The sequence below is a fragment of the Toxoplasma gondii genome, chromosome XII, assembly GCF_000006565.2.
Source record: "Toxoplasma gondii ME49 chromosome XII, whole genome shotgun sequence".
Lineage (NCBI taxonomy): Eukaryota > Apicomplexa > Conoidasida > Eucoccidiorida > Sarcocystidae > Toxoplasma > Toxoplasma gondii.
In genome coordinates this window covers 4066217-4082461 of record NC_031480.1, presented here as the reverse complement: position 1 = coordinate 4082461, position 16245 = coordinate 4066217, and the positions used below count along the sequence as shown (strand labels likewise).

Sequence of the window (16245 nt, the reverse complement as noted above, 5' to 3'; positions counted from 1 at the left end):
GAGTTGCTGTCAGGCATGATGCGGTATCACCTGAACATAACTTAAATGTGTCTGATAAAAACCTTATACACAAGTCACCGGAAGTCCCTGTTATGCTGCTTGACATAGAGAGTACAGTTCGTATTCAGAGCCGCGCTGCTGCCCGTGTGTCACAAGAAAAGCAGGGATATCACTCTATCCTATTCATATAGGGGCATCGTCATCATTACAAAAGTATCAGGGAACTCTCAAGAACAGTTAACAACTCCGTCCTACGAGTTTTCCGTCTCCTTGAATCGCCGCAGATGTAACCGTTGCGGCATACAAGAATTACCAACGAAACTGCATCTCCGAAAGTGTACAATCAGTATAAACGATCGTTGAAGCTAGATTCATGAGAGTCTGCAAGCAGGGAGGTTTTCAAAGGTTTTCACCAGGACTTGCATGAATGTGGCAAACGTTAGACACTGCGTGAGCCTTGATCCGCAGTCAAAACGACAGTCATGGATGACGCTGCGAAACAAGCCCAGCTGCTACGTCAGCCTTGTGTCCTGCGCCCCTTCCTGTAGATACACTGGAACGTGTTCTCGTGCCTCGCTGCAGGGGGATTAAAGCGCAATTGCCGACCAGTCAGAGCATCTGATAACTCATCACATTTTCGTCTCTGCCTTCTTTCAGCGGATCTGCATTCCCCATCGGAGATAAACTGCCGTTCGCACCTACGCCAGGTGCAGACTCCACTAGCATTAGCACGATGTCGGCGAGCGACGTCTTCCAACGAACCCTGCACTTCCGCGTGCCCGAGCCACCAAGCCCAAAGGACAAGGCGGCGTACATCCTCCTGGGCATCCTGAACTGTTTTTTCTTCGGACTTGGAATGATCGTCATCGGTTTCATGCAAAGCGACGTCGTCAACATGATGATTGGCGTTCTCCAGTTGCTGTTACCCATTGTTGGCTGGATCTGGGCAGTCGTTTGGGGCGTCATGATCGTCGTCCGGTCCCTAGTGCCCAGTTCAAATATATAATGGAGCAAGCTGCTTCAGACCGAAAAGCGTCACAGACTGGTGATTCACTGGAAATGAGAAGCGAAAGTGACGAAGTGCGCGAAGACGTTTGCCAGAAGACGAGCAGCGTCAAACGACGACCGCCGCTACTCCTATGTGTGCTAGGCCATCGACCAGTTTGCGATACGGCTGCGAAGGACAGTATGGCTTCGCTTCTGCTCTGCTGAGTGTCAAATGATTGTCCGGTAACCGCAGCAGTTTTTGTTGGTACACAGACAGTCACTTTTCTACGATGGAGCTATCGATCTTCCGAAAACACGCCCCTGAGGGCCGTTAAAAGGCACATACTTGAGCGTCTGACTTTAAAGCCTTGCCGCTGAAACGGTCTTGCGCTTCGCAAACAGCTACTCCTTGAGAGGCACTCACAAGGCCACAAACACATGGTCGTAATCACAGCGGTTTGCGATCGTCTGTCGTGGCGTTTGATCGCGAACCACTTTCCACAGCAGGATACAGCTCAGATAGCGCCAGCACTTCTTGCAGATTCAGTACTCAAGGCGTACGCGCACAAGATCATTGTTGTTGATTTCTTGTAAGGTGGAGCGAAGACCCTTCAGCTGCCATTGGTATAGCGGTTCTCTTTGCAGGAGTGTTGCCTCGTTCGTTTCTACGTTCTGGCAATTCACTCGGAGATTTACATTGACTGCGCACGTACTGAACATGATGAAAGCCTTGATTGAGATACATGGAGGAGCCGCGCGTCTGGTGCATCCCTAACCGAGCGATCAATCGATCCCACAAGCTACCCCCTGGTATAGGCGGCAGTTGGCGGTAGATTAGCATCGACCGACAAGTGTCCCTGCGACAGGGTAGCCAAAAGTGGAAGAGACGCGCCTCGTGCTCGTGAGGAAAACATACATGTGCGTCAAACGACTAGCCACAGTAATGAGTTTGCCGGTTGAGGCTCAGTTGCCAACCTTCCTTGCAAATCATTTCCTACGGACACTGTTTTTCTTTGAAACACACCGTCTGCACTCCGTTCTCAGAGAGACATACTCAAAATGTCAGTAAACGATTTATTCAGACGTATAACACGGTTGGATGTGCCAGTTCCGCCAGGGGGACCATACGACAAAATCATCTATTTCGTTCTAGGCATACTGAACTGCTTCATATTCGGACTGGGAATGGTCATTATCGGTTTCCTGCAGAATGATGCAGTGAATGTGTTCATTGGTGTGCTGCAGCTTTTGCTGCCGTTTGTTGGTTGGATTTGGGGTTTGCTTTGGGGTATTCTTATCTCCATTAGGGCCATCATCACCTGAGGCGGACTGAAATTTCTTGAAAAGGGTTCCGGTACTGGCGCACTACAGTAGACAATGGGGTCGGATTAATAGTATGCTTAATGCATTTAATGACCAGAGCATGCTTTTGGCAGTCGACGCCCTAATGGACAACGAGTTGGCCTCATTACGCGTTGGGTGCCGCGCGCGGTGAGAGTTTTTTCGTGCGGTACCTTGATGCCTGTGCCATGGTGTAGAAAACAGCGCGACTTCGGGGGCATCAGCCACCGTTTTGTGTAAAAGTGCAAGTCGACGAATGGGTATCTTACTGAATGCAAAGACGTGTTTTGCTGATATTGTTGTGCACTGTTTAGTTTCTTGAACCCCCTCAGCTTTGTCTCTCGTGCTGTTGACGTTCTGCCGATAAAGACTAATCGAGTTTTCTCCTGGTATACCTCATGCAGCCAACCAGCTGACCAGAAAACTATTGAGGCGAGACTATAAAGTGGCTGGATGTAATTGCTCCGAGTTGCTTGCGGAGTCGTTCTAAACCGTTGACATCAATGAGCAAAACTGATGTGGGTGCCACGGCCACGCACCGTTTTTGCGTCGCTAACGTTTCTGTTCGTTGCTAGGACCGGTGAATGGCAGGACTACCTAGAAAAGGTTAAAGGACACGTTTATGCTAGGGAGCACAATAGGCATTCAAAAGATGAACTACAGCCATTCTCAGGTCCGCGTCCCTTAGGAGATACGGCAGACTCAGGTGAGCTCCGCCCAACCTCAAAGTGTCAGCGTGCCGATCGCCGCCTGGTCACCAGACGCTGTATCAAATTCTATACAGATGCGCTCAGGGAGTCGTGTATTCATTGGCAAATCAGAACGTCAGAAAAAAGCGCAACCAATACAATCGACCATGCCTTCTAGCCCCCGAAAGACGGTCTAGTGGGCCAGCAGTGTTAGGACATACTTTTATCCGCTCCTCAGTCGGAAAACTGTTGCAGATGGTGCACGTAACGCTTGGGGGTGTATTACACATGATATTGAATGAACCAATAAGCTCAGGACCTACCGCCGTTCAGTCACAGCAGTCCCGATGTAGTGAATCATTCGCGATACATATGCTTTTAGCGACTCCTTTTGTGTAATTGTGACGCGACTTTATGAAGAGAAACTTCCCGCTATTGCTGACACGCTTCCGACGAAAATTGCGGTAAAACAATGTAGTTCAATCCCCTTCTCTCGGTCGTGCTTGTTCTCTTCAGTGTACCGGAGAACTATTTTTGAGAGACTCTGTTCAGTCATCGTTCGCTCAAAACGCATTAAAACTGCGCTTTGTCGAGCCCACACATCCACGAGAGATGAAACGTGAAGAAAAGAGGTAACGGTGGCACTACCTGAGTACAGTGACCTAGAGCTCAGCTGAATGTGACACCAAAAACAGGAGGGGAAGCGGCGCCTCACGGATCCTTTTTCTCCACTCCTCTTGTAGTCTTGCGAGCAACGGTAACACTCCTGTAAGCTACCGGCGTCTAGAAGAAAGCGGGTCGACACGACGTCGGATAGCATACTTTACACAGACGCAGAGACGTCGTCGCTACGACGTGGAAAAAAGGAAACCACCACCACCTCCCAATGAGCTCGTTTTCAAACGCAACCAGGAGCATATTCGAGAGCATTCCACAGACGACGTAGAACCCTGAGTTCGCGTGAAACACGCCAGTGAGTTTCCATTCCGGAAACACTGCACATTGAACGTCCCTGCGAGCCAGGGCGCGTCGTTTTGCACCAGGACAATTGCTGCACAGGGAGTCTACAGCACATTCAGGCATTTGCGATAGACTACGGGCACACTCGTCTACGGAAGAACGTAACACTTCCTGTCTGGTTTGCTTCCGTTGTGGTCTAGCTAGAAGAGAGAATCGTCGTGACCTCAAGAGTTCATCTAGGCAAAAGATTACGTGACGACTGCATGATGTACGGACCCTCAAGAGTACAGAAAAAACATGAACGTACACAAACAGATACCAAAAAAAATTGTACGCGTTCACCCTGTCTACAGCACGCGGACCCAAGCAGGTCCCCCTTGAGCATTCGAAAAGTGCTCCGCGATGAAAGCGCCAAATACGAGGGAGATGATCGCAGAAAGCTTAATCAATATGTTCAGCGACGGCCCAGAAGTGTCTTTCAGAGGGTCACCTACGGTGTCTCCAGTAACCGCGTTCTTGTGTGCCTGAGAGCCCTTCCCATGATCAGCACCCAGAGCTCCAGACTGCATCAAGACATCGCACAAATTGGACAGTACCACTCAAGAGATGCTGGTGTATTAACGGTGGCGTCGAACTCACGCAATTCAGGTATGACATATGTACATTATTGTAATCAGTGCGACCCTTGAACCAGGCGGACAACACAGCGGACGGAAATGGAGGAGCAATCTTGTAGAACCGCGCAACTGTGCAGTGCGTTGCTTTCACGACAGCTTCTCAGAGAATACCACGAATCTTCATGTCACGTTTCCTCTCTCCCACAATCGATTACCCCTGAAACACTGTACTGCTAAGTCATTACTGGACGTAAACGTTGATGCACAATCCGGATCCTGCCAAAACGTTTAAGCATTGAGTTACACATCATGGGATAGCCACACCTCGAAGCCCCGCCGACTAGTGAAAGAGGAACCATGTAGGATTCGAGCAAACAGAAGTCTCTGGTTTGCTACGTGACTCCGACGTTCCTCACGATCCGGTATCGAATGCGAGGCAGAAAAGAAGAGAGACGCTCAACACATGACCAGGACAAGATAAATCGCAAAATAGCCAGCACAAGATAGCATTCTGAGCATGAGTTTCTTTCAGTCACCACCCACAGCTTACTTCAATGTACTTCTTGGCGTTGTCCCAAGCACTGCCTGAGGTGGACGCAGAGATGGCAAGTTGAATGCCGGACACAAGCGCTCCAGCAAGCAAACCGGCAGTGCAGTTTTTCCCGAACATCATCCCAGCCGCGACGGGCGCGCAAATGACCAAGGCGCCGGGTGCAATCATTTCATGAAGGGATGCGCGTGTCGAGATTTCAATGCAGCGCTTGTACTGCGGCTCGATGTTTCCCTGGATAATCAGTGGAAACTGCTGAAGGCATTCCTGGACCATATCGCTGGCGGCGATTCCGACACTCTTCATGGTCATCGCGCTAAACGCGTACGGCATCATCGCACCAAAGAGAAGCCCCGTAAACGTCCACGGGTCAAGGACATCGACTGCGGTGATGTGTGCGCGCACAGTAAAGGCGCCAAAAAGCGCCAAAGACACCAGCGCTGCAGAGCCTATGGCATACCCCTGAAAAAAAGCAAACCAAAACGCGACTCTGAAGAGTCCAATACACAGAATGCAAGACTACACTCGAAACAGCCCTACTAGGAGCTCTTTCCCGCACTTTCCCCGTATCCATGATACAACGGGACTGGTCAAGCACGCCATTCGCTGATCTCGAGACAACGGGGCCTCTAGTGAAGCTATGCAAATCACTGAAGGGGGTGAATTTCAGACGATCGCAACACTCCTGGTACGGAACTCGCAGCTGAGACACACTCCACCGCAAGGAAATCAGCAGCCTCTCGACTGGTGATCTAGAACTCGATTTCCCATCCCCTTTCACTTCGCGTCACACTTTGCTCCTCGTACTACTGTCCATCCGGGAGCTTCACTGTTGCACGCCCGTCTCCTTCTCCTTCCCCTGACCTCTCCCCTTCGTTGGAACCATTTCCCCCGCCACTTTTCCGGCTTCAGATTTTCCACACGTACCTTACCCACCGCAGCAGTTGTGTTTCCGGCGGCATCCAGGGCATCTGTCCGGCTTCGAACTTCGGGGCCGAGTCCAGCCATCTCTGCAATGCCTCCAGCATTGTCACTGATAGGACCGTAGCCATCGATCATGAGGCCCATGGTAAGGGTGGAAAGCATGCCCAAGGCAGCGAGTGCGATGCCGTACATTCCACAGAGCGTGTGGGAGACCAGGATGGTGACTCCGAGACAAATGATGGGAACTACCGTGGACGAGTAGCCGAGTGCGAGGCCATAGATGATACCCGTGGCTGCAGAGACGATTTGCGTCTGAGAAATTTCCCTCACGGGAAAATACGAGTGGGAGGTGTAGTACTCGGTGACGTACCCAATCGCCAGACCTGCCCAAAGCCCCAAGACAACGCAGACCGCGGCGTGCCACCAGGCCGTGGTCCCCTGACAGCCATCGAGGAGAAACTCCGACGGCAGAAAAAAGTAGGACAGCAGAATCAAGACGGGCATTTCGAGCCCCGTGCTGATGAACATCACCCACTTCAGAGCTTTCTCGATGTCGTCGTAGCAGCGCACAGAGAAGCATGCACGAACAAGAACAACCGTGAAAATCCCCGTGAAAATCCCCGTGCTCGAGATCAACACGGGAAACATCAAACCCGACCAGCTGTGCGCGAGGCCTTGGGGACCTCCCGAGGCTGAAGTTGCGATGGAGGCGCCTGCAATGACAAGACCCGCACAACTCGCTTCCGCAAGCGAACCAAACAGATCTGCCCCCATGCCTGCCACGTCGCCTACGTTGTCTCCCACGTTGTCTGCGATGCATGCAGGGTTTCGCGGGTCGTCCTCAGACATGCCATATTCGTTTTTTCCGGACAAGTCCGCTCCGACGTCTGCAGCCTTTGTGTAAATGCCGCCCCCCACGCGCGCGAAAAGAGCGATCGAGGAACCCCCGAGGCCGTACCCTGAAACGGAGAGACCGTCAAACGGCAGGGAGTACATGCGACTAGGACACAAGCAAATGCCAATTGAGTGAATGGTTGGAACTGATATGCGCAGTCCGTGCTGAGGGTGATGAATGCGAAAGAGGTGTCCAACACCGTGCATGGGAACGATGAACACATGCACGCAGGCAAACAGAGAACATGCTACAGTAAACTGATATACACACAACCAAAGGGCGCCGTTCATCAGTTCGTAGCCAGTGCGTGATCGTTACGCAAGTTACGGTTTTATGTACGCGGGTAACCAAGGTTTCACGAACAGATGCAGGTCTTACACAACGTCATTCGGGTTTATGCGCGCAAGATGTTCCGAGACTGATAAAGACAGGTAAGTAAAGAATACGGTAATGAGAACATTCAACACATCTGTCCACGAGTGGACGTGTCACCGAGTTTCAAAACACGCCAGCGACAGTGGCATCTACGAATTTGCGTGAGCAGGCAAAATTGTTCGTGTATGACATACGGCGTTCCGCTAGACCCGAATGAACATCGTCTGACTGTTTCGTGTCCGTAGTAACCTCAGGAAAGTAAAAACAAAAAGTGATAGGACCACCTCAGTCCAGTCGAAAATTCATGCTCACCTGCCACTGCTTCGAAGAGGGCCCTTTGGTCTTCTGGATTTGTGCCAAAGAGAGAGGGAAGACGATAAAGGAGAATGATCGCAACGAGGGTCAAGCAACCCAGAGACACAAGAGCAAACCCCATGACGCTTCCAGCTGTCAAGGCTACCTGAAACCCTCGCCCAAGTTCCATCCACGCTTCATGGCAAGTCCGGACGTTGGAGTAGACCGCAATCTTCATGCCCACGAACCCACACAGAATCGAAGTAAGAGCTCCCAGGACGAATGCAGCCATCGTCGCTGCAAAAACCAAAGGAAAACACGCGAAACCATACACACCTACCCAGGAGGTTCAATACACAACCAAGAAGAAGGAATCATTTCTGTGCATTCACGGACTCGTATACGCGTCTCAGAACGCGTACCTGTGTGCTCAGCGTTTGATGTTGAAGGGACCGCACAATCACATTACGAAAGTGATTAGGGGAGGTTGTGGCGTCTTGCCAAGCGCACAAACATGGCTAAGCAGAGGTGTGTCCGTACACCTGCTCTAAAAAAATGCAGTTGTCAAACGTAAAGAGACAGAACAACCCATGTGTGCCGTTTGTGGGACATGGATTCGCGTGTATTAAAGACGTACGGATGCCGACGAAGATTCCCAAGATAGAGGAGAACACGACGATGTACACTGCCATGTACTTGAACTCTTGCGTGAGGAATGTGATTGCTCCATCAGCGATGCAGCGCGAGATGCTCTTCATCATGTTCAGCTGCTGCTGTATGTTCCCAGACATCTGCACAGCAAGCGACACGAAAGGGTTCCATCGGTGAAGAAGGGGCTAAGAATGAATCTTCAGGAGCAAAGACGAGCGGAAACGTCAATTAAAAACGTATGCGCACGCATGAGATACAACAGCATCGACGCAAACATGTCTACACGGCATGAACAACGCGGATGAACGTCACATATGAAGTTGCAGCTAAATGTGCATGGTATGTGTAAGTTTGATTAGGCGCTCCATGGCAGTAGCAGCGACCTGAACTATTCTGTACAGAAATCGATGAAGACGCACACCGTCCAAAAAAAGCATCACTTCATATGAACATCCTAATTCTGCGCCTGCGCTTTTGGCGAATCCGTAATCCAATCCTTTGATTTGTGGCTATGGCTGGAAATGCATTTACACATGCGTACTCATGCACACCAACGCACAGTGCGGTAAACGACTTTCGTAGCTGCTTTTGACAAATATGTACACGGAAACCTACTTCGAGGTATAGCGGGTCGGTCAGCCGTTTGTTATCATCTCCAAGAGGACCATCCATTTGGATTTTCGAGACCTTCCAAGCCTCATAGACTGCCCAGAATAGACCGATGATGCTGGGTAGAAGTAGCAGGCAAGTTGTTGCTTTATCGATACGGAGTGTTGCATCTTCCTCGCTCAATTCCCTGGACGCTGCAACGGATGCCTCTTCTGGAACATCTCGAGTGGCAGCTGTCACCTGGAACCTGTCCCCTTCACTCTCCGGAGAAGATGAAGACAGCAGCGGAAATGAGGAAGAAAGAACGATCAGAGACACAGTTGTTGTAGCTACTGCCGGCGCGAGTGCGCCGGCAGTGGAGAGAAAAAAAGATCTCCTTCTCCCCCCCATGATGGAAGTCGAAAGCGTTCTGTTGTGTCCACGAGATGAAGACGACGAGTCCTCTTCCGCTGGAGTGGTCCAACTAGCACTAGCTGCCAGTCGGGGAATTTCGTGTTTTTCTTGTGGTGGCGAGACAAAAAGAATCGTAACTCTGGTAGGATATGTAAGTCACATCACCAGGTCCTTTCACACACAAAAAGACGATTTTGAAAACAGCCACGCTGTTCCGCAATGAACGGTTAACCCGCGGGCATCAGCAGGACGCTTCAACTTGATCGACGCTGCAATGCTATTTCGATCCAGAAACGAAGTGAAAAACGAAAATGTAAAACGCATCAGCAAAACGTTTTCTACCACACCACTGTCATCAGTGTTCGTGGCGTTTTCGGGCGAAGACACATGCCCAAACGGTCCTCTATGTTCGAAAACGGAAGACACATATTCGGTCCGTTAAAACGGAAGCAAGGAAGCCGCTGACGACGGAGAAGTGACAAATAATAAGGGGCAGGAAAAAACCGGCAACTGGCAACCTATCGAAAGAGGAGAACTCCTCCTCAGGAACCAGTCAACAGACCCCAATGCAAAGAGATCGGCTAAGAAGATGCACAAGAAAGGAACAAAGAACAGCCAGTTAGCGCCTGCTGAAGATGTGGGATCGATGTGCCAGGAGAAAGTCAAGGAAACGGCAAAAGTAGAGAGCTTCCGTCTCTAATATTCTGGTTGGCACGCGAAACCCATGGTGTGTACAGAGATCGACAGCAGCAGATGCTGACGGAGAACCGTGAACAGAGTCGATCGGAAGCGACGTCTTCGGTAGACTGAAAAAAATGGAGAGGTCTCCGATGATCGTTTCATCAATTTCGCTGTTCCTCCTTGTCAACTCTCGGAAGAACACCGAAACAACTATCTGCTAAATTTCCGAATGATTTGTAGCTTGCTGCTGTTCAGGCTTTTCATTTCCTGAAATGGCAAACGCGACGAGACGTAATGCGTTGAAATCGGAGACGAATATACTTGGTGGAATGCCGTTCATTTTTGCATCTTCCAAAGAATTGTGTCGCCGGTCAGACGTGTCTCCGTTTGAAGTGCTGTACTCGAAAAACTTTTGCGAAAGCAGCGAGGTGCTTTTGGCCGTCCCGATATCTTTTGGCTATGAATACGATGAGCCGAGGTAGAACAGCAAACGACAAATCCCGAGAAATGCTCAACGCACGTGAAACATTATAGCTCGCTGTTAACTCTCAAATCTTTGTTACGTCGCTGTTCGCAGCTGTTACGGCTGCTTGTGTGCGTCAAGAAAGTGACCGGTACGATGGCCAGCAGATTGGGAGAAACACCCTTTCTTCACAGACCACACCGGTTACACCGTTGAATTCAATCCGCGGTGCAAATGCCCTTACGTTATAACGCTATACCATTCTCGCGAGAAGCGAAAGAGCGCTGCGTTCAGCAGACTGGCACTCACACAATTCCACTCATTCTTCCTGGTTCCTGAAGGTCACGTGCGCCCGCGAATTCGCTCCTGTCACTGCACTGGTGTCGCCAAGATACAGAACGTTCCGCGTCTAGAAATCTCCTTTTCTCGTAAGGCTTTACAGGCTAATGCTCTCCACAGCGGGCAGAACTGAAAGTTTCTTCGGAGCGAAAACACAGGGAACTTCAACGCGTTGGTAGACAGACAAGTCACGTTTCCGCGCGGCAACCTCCGTCCGCCAGTCAGCCGCCAGACAGCCCTTGTGCATACGTGGGTGGTTAGGATCAGCGAGGGTAGAGAAGACAAATCAGAAACAAGATCGGAATGAAAATGCCAATGCAAGTTTTTCTCGCAGTGTAGTATGTGGTTCCCTCCTACACGGAAGGTACGAGCGACGTTCACAGCAGGCCTGAGGCGACACCGAAGCCGACATGAGAGGGCAGCCATTACGTAGACAAACACAGCGGTAGTGAAAGCACTAGCTAGCAAACTTGACGAATCTGCCAACGGCAAAGTGCCACGTCGCTCCGCGGATGTGATGGTATGGCAAGCCCTTTCTTGTTTCGTGGCAAAGGGAGAGAACGAGACGACGTAAACAAGATGGGGAACACGCAATATGTAGGAAATGGGAGAGAGCGAAGAGGCAGAAGACTTTTGCAGGGTGTCTGCCGACGTTAGTGCAGAATATCCACCGTTGCTAGCGGCGATGCTCACGTTCTGTTTTTGTTGATGCACACGCGGGACAAGGATTCATTGGGCGTTTGAATTCCTAGCGGTACCGTTACGTTTTCATCCTGTGCCATCCTCATTCCTACGTTCATAAGCACGGTGCCCAATGTTCATCAATTACGGGGGAACGAGAAGGTACTGGCGTAAGGAGTTGTGTGCTACCCTCTAAAACTAGATACAAGGAATGCGTTGGGAATCACTTGTCCCCTCACTTCGGACCAGGGGAAAGGTTTATGAGCATGAGAATCATTTAAGGTAGATGACCTGAGAGAGCACGAAGATGAAATCCAGAAATGCTCACGGAGTTACGAAGAGTCGGCGACCCCCAACTATATCTCACAGTGAATACACCGAGACCCACTACATATGGTATGAACATTCCTCCGACTGCGAAATGGAAACAACAAGGCTTTTTATGGTTGCTATGGCAGACAGGCTTCCCTTTCGTGGTAAAAACGTCTACCAAACTACGTGAACATGCCAACTCTACTTGCACGAACTGCAAGTGAGCTGTTCGCGAGAGCTTGAAGAAACTGCTCTTTGACTGTGAAAACTGTAAGAGTGCCTCTTCTAAAAGTGACCGTGATGCCACGGATTATTTTCTTTGTCGTTTCAAGAGACCAACACTTCGGGCAGTGTCAGACTTCTCGACTTCCACACTGCAAGCAAGCTCGTTTTTCGAGCCTCTACGAAAAATAATGCAGCGTGCCAGTAATTCTTGCCGCAACTCATCTGTTTCTCGTTTTGCCCTTGTGTGCGTGGACACACACGAAATCCAGTTTTCGACAACAGGCTTTTTCCAGAACTCTTTTTAGACGCTGATAACTGTTTTATCGTTGGGCCATGATGCCGGCCCCCGGGTTGAATGAATGGACACATAGGTCCGTCGTTCGTTTGTACACTATATGAGTGCTAAAGCGTTGTCACATACTTGAGAAGAAACAGCGTAGTTGAGAACTCGAAAGATGGTTTGCTGTGTGAAGGCTTACTTTGTTAACAGAGGCAGGAAACACAATCTCATCAGTACATTTGCCTCCAAATGTTCGTGTGCTCTCTCTACTTACTGGACTTCGTGTTGAAAATTTCATGCCCCTAGAAATCAGCTTTGGCATAATGAGGCTAACATATCATCTGGTCTACCGGAATGCTCTACCAATTGGATGACACCTGAAGCTCGACCTCTTGCTGCATATTATGACATGGGGTTCCTTGGCTTCTCAATGACCTTGGCTTGACAGTGTCTCTTCTTCAGGATCGGCTGTGCTTCTGAAACGAGTCTTCTCCAGTGGATAGCCTCATAGGGGAACTGCCACTTTAAAATGCCCTGCTCCCGTTCTGGGACACACGACCATTCTTGCCCTCGGCAAAGTTCACCGGTCTTCAGTTACAGACGAATTTGTCCTCTTGGAATGCCGGCACCAGCGATTCAAAGCCTCTAGCTCACCGTCAGTTCCATTTTTTCGACTCCATCAGGAATGCGCCATCATGACACGAGTACTACTCCTACATAAGTGCGTTGTTCCCCAACGAAAACCCGACCGGGATAATTCGGAATATCGGGATGTTCTGGGACGGCCTCCCGCCAGCAGAACCCGTCTTCGCCTTCTTTTTTTGCCCGTACCCGTAGTTAAGAGACACTATTCCTAGGCGTAATATATGAATTACTCTTATCACTCACTGTAAGAGCGAGAAAAAACTGGCTGACTACAAGAACGAAAAAATTCTAGCTCAACAATGGAGCTGTGGCTGTGTGGTTGTTACGTAGAAATCTTGTGTGCGGGACGCAGGTGCCACTCGCATGACCGAGAGACACTCGACAGGCTCGACAGGCACTACGACAAAGCTCTAGACAACCGGTAACAACTATGAACAAGAATTCCTCGAATTACGACAACTACCTTTGGGGCCTCAAAGGTTCATTCTGTCACTCTCTACTATTATCTCTTGATCAGGTCTCACTCAGTTGTTGCAACCCAATTCGATATAGCTGACCAGTGCCCGCGCATAATGGAGGACGACTCAGGAATCCGCGCACAGTCATTAAAAGGTAGCGCACATGGTAAGTTAGAAAAATTCACGAGGAAAGCCAGTGATCGCGATAGTGAAAAATTTTGTGTTGCCAACCCGGGCGTCGGTTCGCATGCGCATGCCTCGACTGCTTGCTGTACGCTATGAGGCCGATAACGGGAATTCGTGTCTCGTGGCCCGACTTTGACTTGTTCTTTATCGTGAAAAGTATCTTGTCGACCCGCTTTTCCCCCTTTATGGCTCTGGATGTCTGTCTTTATCCTTTACTGTCTTCCTAGTGAAGGCATGCACAGAACACCTCACCCAGTTCAGCGGCGGAGTCTGTAGACCTGCAGTTCTTTCGCGTTTCCCGATCTTTCACCGCGGTTCAAGCATTCTCTTGTGCAATTTAACATTTTAGACGAAAAATATGTGTCTACTTGTTTGATCTGGCTCAGGACGGGAACTTTTTTCTCACTACCGACTGTGCACCGCCAGCGGCCCTGCACTGAGCTTTGCGTCGGTTCCTGGCGTTGAAAGTCGAGCATCTTCCTTTTCTGACGACCAGCCGCATACCTCTGCCTCGCATTTCGCGTCTCTTTTCTTTGTCGAGTTCCGGTTGCTCAACATCTGCCAACTTTTTCAACATCTGTCAACACGGAAAAAACTCTGGATGGGACAAGAGTCGGTGCAGAGCACGCTTTTTTCCTCATACGAAAAATTCCAGCAAGTTATCTTTTCAACAAGCATGGCACCTCACAAGTACCAGCCGTTCAAGTTCATCTGGGATAAATACAACTGGCATGCGTTCTTTCTCCGGAAAGAACGCTGCTACGACAAATTCTACACCGTTGGAGTCGTCGCTCTCGTCGGTACCACGATTTATCAAGGTGAGCCAGGCAGACTTTCCGACTTCGTGCACTCCTTCACACAGCAGGCGGCAGTTCGTGACAAGAGAAGATGCAGACCATGAAGATCAAATCTTTTTGAATGAGATATGCAAATCTTCATTTTTCAAGGCCGATTCGCCTCACGCACGCTGGACGACGCTGTGCAGGTTTTCCGTTGAAGGCGCAAGACAGACAACTTGCCCAAACGCATGTGCTTGTCTCCAAAAATGTACCCATAAAATTGCACTTGTATGCACATATATATATATATATATATATATATATATATAAACACGTATATGTATATATGTGTATAAGCATATATATATATATATATATATATATATATGTATACATGCATGTGTATACAGACGTTCTGTGGGAGTGGAAACGACTTGACGGGAGAGGTGAGCGTGGTTTTCTGTCCGCACGTTTTTGTCACGTACTGTGCGCTCTTGGAAGATTTCTGACTAGTCTTTGTTGATCTGTTGACTCTTGGACTGGCGCCGGGTTTCGCTTTTCTTTTTAGGAGTTTCTACATTCCAGAACTGGAACACAACGCTGCAGCGACTGTATGAACACTACGTCAAAAAAGAAGTAAGACTGAACCTTCGCGTGGGATGCCCTTCTTGCAAGCAATCAAAATGCCCTGACTGGTGTGAAAACGTGTGTTTCCTCTCATGGCGAAAATATGTGTTTCAGCCTGTCTGCTTCGTCGGCACAGGAGTGATAACAGGAACTGCGTCGCCTCTTTCATTTCATAGAAAAACAAATGCATTCTTCTCTCATTTTCAGCAGGTTCAGACTGCGTGACGCAAGCGTGTAACAGTCATTACTGAAGGCCGGTGACAACTCTGTTGACCCACATACAGTTGTAAAAACGTCTCAACAAATACATATATATATATATATATATATATATATATGCATATGTGCGTGTGCTCTAAAGCGCATATGCATTTGTACTCTGTTATGTCCACATGTATGTGTACATGCATGCATGCTTAAAAACCCGTATATATATGTATGCATAAATTGGATAAGGGCGTGGTTGTAGTGTACACGGAGAGTTGTATGTGGGGCAGGCACTACGTGCTCGGACCTCTTTTCCGTCCATCGTTTTCCTTGTCAGCCGTTCTTCTGTTCGTGCATGTTTTCCAGAAAGCTCGCAAAGACCTCGCGGAGCTGATCCGCATGGCTCGCGAAAATGGTGTTTTGCCGCCGGGGGATGAAAGTTTTGAGTGAACTTCGTGAACGAGAGAGCGTTGCTTTTTCTTCTGGTCACCTCTGCAGCGACCGCTGAGTCGCGCTGCTGCCTCAAAACGCAGACTGAGGAAAGATCAAAAGTCCAGTGAAGAAGAGAGGCCTGCAAGCGACAGTGCAGTCGCCTCCATGCGTATTCGCGCGATCCTGAGACGGCGGCCAGCAGGGAATCCAAGTGCACATACAACCCAACGCGCTCCCTGAAACACGTTGTTTCATTTTCCACATGGGTGGCGACGAGGATGCGTGGTAGACAAGGAGAGAGGAATTCGGAGAAATGGTAGAGGTGGTGGTGAAGAGAAGGCCGTTTCGTTTTCGGCGCGCTTTGCCTCAGAAGTCCTGTGCTTAGCAGAGTGCACGTTGAAACGTGCTGTGTTCAGCTTTGATGTAGACAGCAAACAGCCTTGCGTCTGTGCATGCAGAGAAGCGGCTTGAGGGTAGTAGCTACTTTGCCATCGCATTGGGCAGATACACGGACATTTCCACGTGAATATTCTTAGCAAGAATAGCGCTCCCTGTATACCCCTAGCTGTAAGTGTGTGCACACGGTAGATGCAAACATCCTCATATATATATATATATATATATCGCTGCGGAGGTGTGTGTAAC

The 16245-nt window shown here is 49.5% G+C and overlaps 3 protein-coding genes across 3 annotated transcripts; 2 read left to right on the top strand and 1 right to left on the bottom strand.

Moving 5' to 3' along the window:
* Nucleotides 1–607: 607 nt before the first annotated feature.
* TGME49_248673 (hypothetical protein) lies at nt 608–1721 on the top strand. The gene has a single exon (XM_018780872.1). It carries the CDS (start codon nt 734–736, stop codon nt 1004–1006), a length of 273 nt encoding a protein of 90 aa, XP_018635010.1. The 5' UTR covers nt 608–733; the 3' UTR covers nt 1007–1721.
* A 122-nt stretch (nt 1722–1843) lies between these two features.
* TGME49_248670 (V-type H(+)-translocating pyrophosphatase VP1) lies at nt 1844–11096 on the bottom strand. The gene is made up of 6 exons (XM_002367172.2): nt 8899–11096; nt 8270–8423; nt 7651–7929; nt 6072–7027; nt 5145–5606; nt 1844–4540 (listed from the first exon to the last, which is right to left on the bottom strand). Exons 1-6 carry the CDS (start codon nt 9280–9282, stop codon nt 4325–4327), a joined length of 2451 nt encoding a protein of 816 aa, XP_002367213.1. The 5' UTR covers nt 9283–11096; the 3' UTR covers nt 1844–4324.
* A 2608-nt stretch (nt 11097–13704) lies between these two features.
* TGME49_248660 (hypothetical protein) lies at nt 13705–16202 on the top strand. Its single transcript, XM_002367171.2, has 3 exons — nt 13705–14373; nt 14903–14970; nt 15535–16202. Exons 1-3 carry the CDS (start codon nt 14157–14159, stop codon nt 15616–15618), a joined length of 369 nt encoding a protein of 122 aa, XP_002367212.1. The 5' UTR covers nt 13705–14156; the 3' UTR covers nt 15619–16202.
* The last annotated feature ends 43 nt before the right edge of the window (nt 16203–16245 follow it).

What these genes read in the sequence shown, in the direction of transcription:
- TGME49_248673 (XM_018780872.1), top strand. Translation starts at nt 734, where the DNA reads ATGTCGGCGAGCGACGTCTTCCAACGAACCCTGCACTTCCGCGTGCCC.
- TGME49_248660 (XM_002367171.2), top strand. Translation starts at nt 14,157, where the DNA reads ATGGGACAAGAGTCGGTGCAGAGCACGCTTTTTTCCTCATACGAAAAA. An exon ending in CGGTACCACGATTTATCAAG is followed by an intron (nt 14,374 to 14,902) that starts GTGAGCCAGGCA and finishes TTTTCTTTTTAG; the next exon opens with GAGTTTCTACATTCCAGAAC. An exon ending in AACACTACGTCAAAAAAGAA is followed by an intron (nt 14,971 to 15,534) that starts GTAAGACTGAAC and finishes CATGTTTTCCAG; the next exon opens with AAAGCTCGCAAAGACCTCGC.
- TGME49_248670 (XM_002367172.2), bottom strand. Translation starts at nt 9,282, where the DNA reads ATGGGGGGGAGAAGGAGATCTTTTTTTCTCTCCACTGCCGGCGCACTC. An exon ending in CAACTGCTGCGGTGGGTAAG is followed by an intron (nt 5,607 to 6,071) that starts GTACGTGTGGAA and finishes GCTTTTTTTCAG; the next exon opens with GGGTATGCCATAGGCTCTGC. An exon ending in ACGCCAAGAAGTACATTGAA is followed by an intron (nt 4,541 to 5,144) that starts GTAAGCTGTGGG and finishes GTCTTGATGCAG; the next exon opens with TCTGGAGCTCTGGGTGCTGA.